Here is a 9,460-nt window from a genome sequence, read left to right as displayed (position 1 = left end):
GGGTTTGAACTGCCTTCTGGTTAGCAGTCAAATGCCTTAGGCACTACACCACGAGAACTCCTAAATACATCATTATATAACTGCCAAATTACATCACTACATAACTGTCACATTACATCATTACTTAACTGCCAAACCACTGAAAATCACTGCCCTGTCAAGTTGACACATAAGCCATCACAGCCAGCAATACTCTTATTTCCCACCTTGGTGTGTTACTGCCATCATTAATGTACAAAACAATTGGATAGTAGATTTTTTACTATTATAAATGTGAAATGTCATATAACAAGATAATCAATAAGTGAGGAGTAGGTGTAGTTAATAAAGAATCTGGGAAGATGGTTACACATGTGCATAAAAACTTCAGGATCTTTACCTATATGATAAGAATTACAACAACAAAAATATGATAAAATAACATGCATACAGAAGATTGTCAGATTTCATTGAGAAATACATAACAGCAGGAAACGAAAGGGATGGGGAGAAATGCTAGAACTAGGAAGGAAGCAACATTATTACAACTCTACAAAATATTAATATTGCAAGGGTTGCTAAGAAGAAGAAAGTGTAAAAACGATAAAATAAAAAAGTGAAAGATGATAAAATATGGCCAGGTGTTATCAATCACATTTAGAAAAGTCTTAAGTGGAGGCTGGAAGGATAGGAATTCTACATTCCTTGAATGCAAAGCTGGTTCTAAAGAGCCTAGTGTAAAAGAGGAGCATGGCTCAGGGAAAGATCAGGCTGGTGCAGATGTTCTGAGTTTACACTTTTACTCCCAGTTAAGGAGAAGATTTGAAAATGAGACAAATACAAAGAATACTAACAAACTAGATACCATCAGTAGCAACATCTGTTATTTCCTGAACAATTGCAATGTGCCAGGAGGTACTATTTTGGGGACTTTAATATAATATCTCATTTAATTTTCACAGCAATCATCTTTGTAAGGTAGATGTTATTCCCATTTTTGTGGCTGAAGAATTGAGACTCCAAGAGATTAGAAATCCCCAAGATCAGAATGGTATAGAAAGACTGCACATGGTGTCTAATCCAGGCCAATCAGACTCCAAGTCTGTCCATCCTAATATTTCATTATCCTTCAGAGTAATAGTGTGACTACTAAAACTCAGGAAGACAACACTAAGAAAAGTTATATAAAAGTCTTTGGGGTGGAAGTAGGGATAAACTAATAGTGACTGTAGATAATCATAATAAGGGGAAAAGTAGCTTTATCAAGGAGGAGTAATGGATATGAAATGAAGAAAAGCATGTTGTTGTTGTTATTGCTGTCGAGTCAAACCCGACTCATAGTTACCCCTCCTTGGGTTTCCAAGGCAGTATCACTACTGAAGTAGGATTGCCCAACCTTCCTTCCGAGGAGTGGCTGGTGGGTTTGAACCGCCAGTCATCTGGTTAGCGGACAAGTGTCTTAGCCACTATGCTACCAGAGCTCAAAGCATACAAAGTTAAAAATACAGAAATATATACCAGCAGCCAATGGAGAAACAATCAAGAAACTTTGTAATGCTAATTCAAGTGAAGGCAAGTGGTGAACTGAGATCTTAAGCCCTAACCTGTATAACAACTTCCTCCTACATGTATTTTTCCAGTCCTCCCAGTAACCCAGTCTTCTTTCAGTTGTCATTACTACCTTGGGGAAGGGGGGAAGGAAGAGAATCCCCTTTCCTCAATAATAGCTTCCAAATTTTTAAAATCACCTTTGCTTTATACTCTCTCTGCAGCATAGGATGAGAGCCCAGTGGAAACATCAACTGCTGACACTCTCTTTTTTGTTTAATGCCTGTGATAACATCTATAGTCATAAACCTAGGCAGCAGGAAGATAAGTTAACTTCTGAGGAAGTCAGGAATTATGCTCTTGAAGAAAGGACAGTATATGAATAGTGTTAAATGAAAGTTAGGCTCTGAAAGGAGGCAGTAAGAAATAAATGCTATAAAAGGAGAGAAAATCAATTGGGAAAGAATAAAAAATACAGGCAATAGAGAAAGAAACTGCAATTTCAGCTTATAGTAAGTTTCATTCAACTAGAAAGGCTTTTGTTTGTTTGTTTGTTTTTAGCTCAAACATATATGAGGATGTGGAAAAAGAATGGGAAAGGAAAGTTTAGTGATTATTCAATTTTTTTACAGAATCATCAAAATTTCAGATATTAAACATTTTTGTTTTTTCCCCTGGCTTTCAGGATTTTAGAGAAATATACTTGTTAAAAAGCATTAATTGGTTGCTTGACCTAAATCTATCAAAGTCTTAAGTAGTATGTATTGGATAATGCATCTAATCAATAGCACAAGGTTAATAAAAGTAGTCTTTTCATAAGTATCATTAATATTAAAGGGCTATGTTGATAAGACATGTCATAAAAATACGACACTTGGTTCTGGTCAAGCTAGTAATGTTATGCAACATCGTGATTTTTTTCAGATGAGACAGAGAAAATTTCACCTTCAGCATCCCTCCCACCACAGCTCTCTATGGGACAAGTGGAAGAAGCGCTCATCGATGACTACAAAACTTTTATAACCAACAACAAGCATTTTTAGTTCTTATGAGCCTTGAAGAAGTCTCATAGAAAAGAACATAGTTTCATCACATTCAGTGAATAAATACTGAAGAAATTAGAACTGACTGGCTTTCAGGTCCAGCATCTAATACCAACTTCAAATCACTGTGCAAATGAAAGGCTTAGAAACCCCAGACAACAGCATGTTGAGTTTCCTTTTCCACTTGAAACTAACATGTTTTCCCTGCTGTTTGCCTTTGATGCTGGTAAAAAAATTATCAATATATTTTAGTTTGTCTCACAAACTAAAAATCTACTTTCTCAGTCCTCAAAAGCTGAGCAAAGATAATTCTGATTCCTATGCAAGCCTGAAGATAACTAATCCCTCCAGTTATCCAACCTCTCACAACTCCACAACAGAAACAGAGTTAACTTAGATGCTAAAAAGGCACAAATGAGCAAAGGCTCTTTCCTTCCTAACATTTCTCCTCTTTTTCTCTTCTTCCCTACCTTGGAACTCAAGCAACTTAGTGCTACATAACGTGATATGGAAGTAGTTGGGCACTTTGCTCCTTTTCCAACCCTGAATTAGAGAAAATAAATGCATTCTGGATTATGGCCCCAAAAGTATCAGAGATATCAAATGCCCATTTTTCTCAGATCAATACTGGAATTCTAGAGTAGACATCTTTTCTAACAATTCACAAATGCATTCTAAAACCATACACTGGCATTCTTAAAGACAAAGTATGTTGACAGAGGAACACAGGGTATTATTTGAGTACAAATTTATGATATATGAATTTCCCATAAGTCACTGCGTATTAGGAAAAGGCAATTACATCAAAGATGCTGTAACAACATTCTAACTGAACTCAAGAAGAAATTTAAATAGAAGAGTTCCTATTGTGTTCTTGAGTGACAAAGGGTAACTAAAGTGTTTGCTCCCAGGCCAAAGTGGTTCTGGGAGGAGAGAACAATGGACAGTCCTACCTGGTAAGCATCAGGAATGTTGACCGTTTCTCCATGCTCCCCAACATATCCAATGATTCCTTTGCCCCAGGGGACCTGCACCTCATTTGAGTTCTCTGTGCTGCTGCAGGGCAGTAGTGGGGTTCCTGCATGCACATCAAAGAATTTGGAGACCAAGGTCTTCTTGCCAGCAGCTGCTCCTTCCACTAGGAAGAGAGAGCAGCGGTCAGCGTCCACCATAAGGCAGACAAAGATGAGGATTTTGTAGCTCAGGCTGGTGAGGTCAAGGTCATTGGAGATATCCTTGACCAGTTCCAGGAAGAACTGACGTTCATTGTGCTTTTTGAGATGGCACTTGTAATCGATGGCCGTCGGGGGGTACTGAGGCAGATTCACCCTGGACTCCAGCAGGGCACTGAGAATGTGAGCTGTGGTGGGGGGCAGAGAGCTCGCCTTCCGGAGGAGGGCCCTCCGCCGCACACTGCTCAGGGGCTCGTGGGCCCGCGAGGTCACCTGTTCATCATAGGTCCTGTTCACGTGGATGGCCTTGGAGCGAGCAAAACTCTTCCTTAGCTCTTTCTGAGAAGCTCTCCTCTGCAGGCTCCCATCACCTCGGCTGCCACTGGCCCAGCTGGGACTCAAAGGAACCCCACCACAGTCCCCGCCACCAGGAGTGGGCTGGTTGTTGGCAGAAACATTTGGCGCAGTGCCACCACCAACGATGTTGCTGCCTCTGCTACCACCATGAGCCAAGTTGCTGGTGCCAGACGGAGCTGGCCTTGAGCCTAAAGCCCCCTGATCCTGACTATGTCTCTGCAGCCACTTCTCCACCATCTCCTGCTTCCCCTTCCGCATCAAGTATTCTTCAAACAACTCTGGGTGCCTGTCCAGGAAACTTTCCACCTCCCCAAAGTCCAGGCGAGGGGTTGTCATGGTCCCAGACCCTGCTGTAGCTGCTTCTCTACACTTTGACCTAATAAATTACCTGTCCTGAGACCTTTAGCTGGGCCTGCACATGCCTGCCCACCAGTCAGTATTCCCAGCTCAGGGCCACCTCCTCTGTCAGCCGGAGATTATGCTGAGCAGTAGAATCCCAACTGGGAGGTGTCCCTTCCTTCTTTGGCTCAGAGAGTGGCTTGCACGAGCCCCATCCCCTCGTCCTGTCACTCCTGCTCCGCACAGGTGCCCTGCACTGAGCTGCTGCCGCTGTCACGGCTCGGGTTCTGGAAACACGGAGCTATCGCTGCTCTGGCTCTGGCTGCTGCCGCTGCTGCTGCTGTAACCGGCTGAGTGGACCACTGTGAAAGGGAGGGAGGGCAGGACACGCCCCTGAGTGAAGCACCAGCCTGGAAGGAGGAGGGAGGTAGGAGGAGGAAGACGCGGAGCCAGATGAGCCAAAGTCCAAGGCCCAGGATGCCAGGCAGTTCCTGGAAAAGTCTCTGGACTTCTGTAGTCGGAGCCTGGGAACACGGTAGACTCCAGATTGGAACAAGATTAAAGGGGAAACGCACCTTATTCCTCCTCTGTCCTTCCTTGTCTACTTCCCCAGCCCTCACCACTCCCCATCTCCTTAACCCTTCAGCGTTTCTAGGAGGCCGGCAGGAGCCCAGTGGGAGCCCAAGTACAAGGAGGTGTTGATGTTTTGCAGGGATCAGAACCTAGGAGCTACTCCGAGGAAACAACGATGCTCAGAGAAGGGCAGAATTATTTTTCTGGGTTGTAACTGTGGATTGTTGGATTCCTGGGACTGCCCACTAGCACAGTCCAGCACCTTGTGGGCATTCAGTAAATATTAGTGGAACTGAATTTCCCCAAAATTAGCAAATGAAGTTCCCTATGTGAGCACTTCATAACTTTAACCAATTTCATGGAGAGGAAGAGAGGAAAGGTAGTGTAAAACACAGGTACATGGATTAGGGAGATGCTGCCTTGCAAGGCACATAGCACAGGGGACTTGAGAGTCTCAGGGGGCTTCTTCCAGTCATTCCTGCGTACTTGGTTGTTTCTGTTTCTTTGCTGAAAAATTTGTCATGGCCTCCTTCTTTTCCACTCAGCCCCACAGAGCCACCAACACTGCCTTTACTCTCAATGTTCTGGGACTTGGCTTGTGTTTAACAGTTTCTCCTATATGCCAAGCTTTCTGGTGCCCTAGGGATGCTCAGGCTCTGGCTTGCTTCAGCTAGTTAGGTTGAGAATAACATCAGGTTTCCCTAGGGCCTTTTCCAAACCTAATGGTAAAGCTGCAGGTGATTTGCAAGGAGAGACATGCAGGCTGATCTATAACACTTTCTTGAAGCCCAGGGGAATCCTTGTCTGCGGGAAACAAAAGCACAGGGAGCACCATCCTGTTTCTGGGACAGCAGAACAACCTGGAAGTGCCATTAAAGAATACTGGTGATCAGGATAATCAAACAGCTGCAGACTAGACAAGTAAAGACTTTCCCAGGGCTTCCACATGACAGGCACACAGCTTCCAAATTGCCTTGCTCCTGGAAGATGTTCTCAGAGCTAAGCAACAAGGTATTGAGAACTTGCTAAGTGTCAATCACTTTAAAGTTATACAGTAATTTAACTCTCACAATAGATCCATGAGGTTGGGACTATGTGTATATCATTTTACAAAGTTAAATAATTTCTGACAGTGAGCCAACGCATAGAATATTGGTAGTTTGGAGATGCTGGCTCCTGAGGGAATGAGTGGTTATTAAGAATTAAATAAAGAAAAAAATGCTTAGCACAGAGCCCAGCACATAAAAAGTGTTTGATAAATATTAGCTGTTGTAGTTGTTTTATTATTGTCATTATTATTATCTTAAAATAATAGCATGTGGAAACTTCACTGCATGTGGCCACCTCTCTGGTCATTTAGTGATTCATCGGTAAAGATGGTCAGCTGTGTGCCGGAGCCAGCCTCCATGGAATTACAGGAGCCTATTTTAAAATCTCTTTCTAACTTTGTATTGGTGGCATCTTGTTCATAGCTTGAAATTAGCCATAATGGGAGTAATTATACCATGAAAATCAGCAAATGCTATAAATCAGGACTTCGTCCCCCTCCACCTCATTGGTGGTTGTGAAACATTTACCAACACTCATAATAGCCAAAAAAGTGAAAACAATCTAAATATCCATCAACTGATGAATGGATAAATAAAATATAAAAATAAACAAACTCACTGCCATCGAGTCGATCCCAACTCATAGCAACCCCTCCTTGGGTTTCCGAGGCAGTAACTCTACCAAAGTAAGTTGCCCAGTCTTCCTTCCAAGGAGTGACTGGTGGGTTTGAACCACCAGGTTTCTGGTTAGCAGTCAAATGCCTTAGGCACTATGCCACTAGAGCTCCTAAATAAAATGTAGTATCTCTATGAATAGAACATTATTTTACCATAAAAAGGAGCATTATTAAGCTGGGCTATGACATGGTGAACCTTGAAAACATTATACAAAGTGAAAGAAGCCAGTCAAAAATGACCAGTATTGTATGATTCCATCTGTGTGAAATGGCCAGAATAGGCAAAGCCATAGAAACAGGAAGCAGATTAATAGTTGATAGGAGATGAGGAGGTAGAGGGGAGGGGGCATCACTGCTAATGGGTTCAGGGTTTCTTTTTGATTATGCTGTACAATTGTGAATATACTAAAAACCATTCAACTGTACAGTGAAAATGGGTAAATTGTGTGTGTGGTATGTGAATTATATCTCAATAAAGTTGTTATAAAATAACAATCAAAATAAAAAAATTACCAGCACACAAGTGGTCATAATATAGCAGCAGTGTTATGCATGGAAATAAGAAAAGCACTGAAAATCCTTATAGAAGAGAGAAGAGATCAGAAGTGTCCAAAAGACCAGCACTGGCTGCTTGGAAACAGGTTTAATAAATAAACATTTCCTTAATTCCATCTTCTATGTATTCATTATACAGGTATTTGTTTAGCACAGATCATATTCTAAGCTCTGGAGACAAACAGAGGACATATGGACAAAACCTATGCCTCTGAGAGTTTCACATTCTACAGGACCAAGAGAAGTGGGAGCAGAGAAGACTACTGGGAAGAGTAGGGAAAGCAATGGAATAAAGTTTTGGGGAAATGGACTCAGCATTTCTGGGTTAGTTCTGAGTTGGCAGTAGCCGTGTTCCCTGCTTGGTACATGAGACCCCCAAAGAAGTTAGTCACTTGGGAAAAAAAACACGAAGGTGACAGAGAGCACATAAGATCACCTAGAAGCCTCTGAAGGAGGGCTGCATAATCAGAAGTGTGTTGATGTGGCCTCAGTTGCCATTTCCTCTTCATTCTCAGTTTGCAAAATGATATATGTATTAATCACGTTCCCAACAGGAAACAGGGTACACTCAGAGTAATTCTCGGGGGTGCGTGGTAATTTACAAATGGAATAATTACAAAGATGGAATATAGGTAAACGACAAGGGATAGTAAAGGATCCTAGGGCTAGCAGCTACAGAGACATCACCATGCATAGACTTGATAGTAGGGAGAAAAGAGAGGTTACTAGGACCCAGAAGGTGAGAGGTTTCTGTAGTGTGACAACTGCCTTGAAAGCAGTTGTGACAGTTTGTCAAAGGACATTGACACTTCAAGGTGACCTCAAAGGAGGTATATTGGGAATAAATATCCTAAACTCACTCACTTTTCTCTCTCCTATCCCCTGCTGGCGCTCCTCATAGCCCAAACCCAGCTAGAAGCCAGAGGGCACTGGAGTCTGTGGAAATCCAGGTCATCCTCCTTCAACAGAGAGTAAGTAGCAAGGACAAAGTAGTATGTGTATAAGATTTGTGTAAGATCTGGAGGGACGAATGGCAGATACTGGATCCAATACAGAAACTTGAAGAGGTCCCTTCAGGAAATAATGGATACTACAACTAAAAAGAACACTCTGCTCGCTTCTTGCTCATCTCATTCCATAAAGACTCTCCATAATGCACTCTAAAACAATATTTGTAGTAAACAAAACTCCCTAGGGCACTGAAAAAGTATGACATTATGAAAATAAACTACTCAACTCTGGCCTCCTTTTCTTTCACCCTTTTTGATTGACTCCCAAGATATAAATACTGTCCAAGTAACCTCTCACAGAATAAGGTAAAGAAGCATTCTTATTTGTAGTTTTCAAGGATAAATGCATTGTTTCTGATCCTAATTATTCATTCATTCCTTTATCACTGACACTGTCAATTAGCATTTATTGATCACTTTTAATGGCAAAGCACTCGGTAGTATACAAGATAAACTTTGTTATTCTAAAGGAGACCTATTAAATTTTAAAACCGGATGGAACTTCAGAGATAATCCAATACTTCCCTTCCATTCTGCATATTCAGAAACTGAGATCTAGAGCTGACATATAACTCCTCTGAAGTTACCTGCCAAGTACAGTCTAATCTGTTCCTGGTTTCATCCCACTCTTAGTGACATCCCACAATTTGATACCAACTACTTGAAGCCCAGTAATATATCAGACATTGTTTCACTGCTATTCATGAGATTTTTATTGAAATATCCATTGAGATGTTTCAACAAACTGATGCAGCGCTGGAAGCACTTACTTGTTTATGCCTAGAAATTTGGAAGATAGTACCTGGCCAACTGACTGGAACTGATCAATATTTGTGTCCATTCCAAAGAAAGGTGATCCACTGTGGAAATTATCTAACAATATCATTAATATCACATGCAAGTAAAATTCTGCTAAAGATAATTCAAAAATGTTTGTAGCAGGGCTTCCGGCAAGATGGAGGACTAGGCAGAAGGATTGCAAAGACCCTCTTCAACAAAGAAAAGAGAAACCAATTAACACAGACACAGAAGATAATCTTTGACCCCTGAGCCTTGAAGGGAAGGATACAGAATTGGACTAAACCCCAACTAGCAGAAGAATTTGCGTGAAAATACAAAAAAAGGAGATATACGGAGCTGCTGTCTGACAGCGAACTG

The 9,460-nt window shown here is 41.6% G+C and overlaps 1 protein-coding gene across 1 annotated transcript in view; it reads right to left on the bottom strand.

The window, feature by feature from the left end:
* Window positions 1–4,435, bottom strand: part of PDE11A (phosphodiesterase 11A) — a 592,677-nt gene extending 588,242 nt beyond the window's left edge. Inside the window, exon 1 of the mRNA XM_007937915.2 lies at window positions 3,524–4,435. Within this exon, the coding sequence (XP_007936106.1) occupies window positions 3,524–4,435 (912 nt within the window). The remainder of the gene's footprint in view (window positions 1–3,523) is intronic.
* Window positions 4,436–9,460: the final 5,025 nt, after the last annotated feature.

The sequence above is a fragment of the Orycteropus afer genome, unplaced genomic scaffold (assembly GCF_000298275.1).
Source record: "Orycteropus afer afer isolate SDZICR_OR568_19922 unplaced genomic scaffold, OryAfe1.0 scaffold00001, whole genome shotgun sequence".
Classification (NCBI taxonomy): domain Eukaryota; kingdom Metazoa; phylum Chordata; class Mammalia; order Tubulidentata; family Orycteropodidae; genus Orycteropus; species Orycteropus afer.
This window is presented reverse-complemented; position numbering and strand designations above follow the sequence as displayed.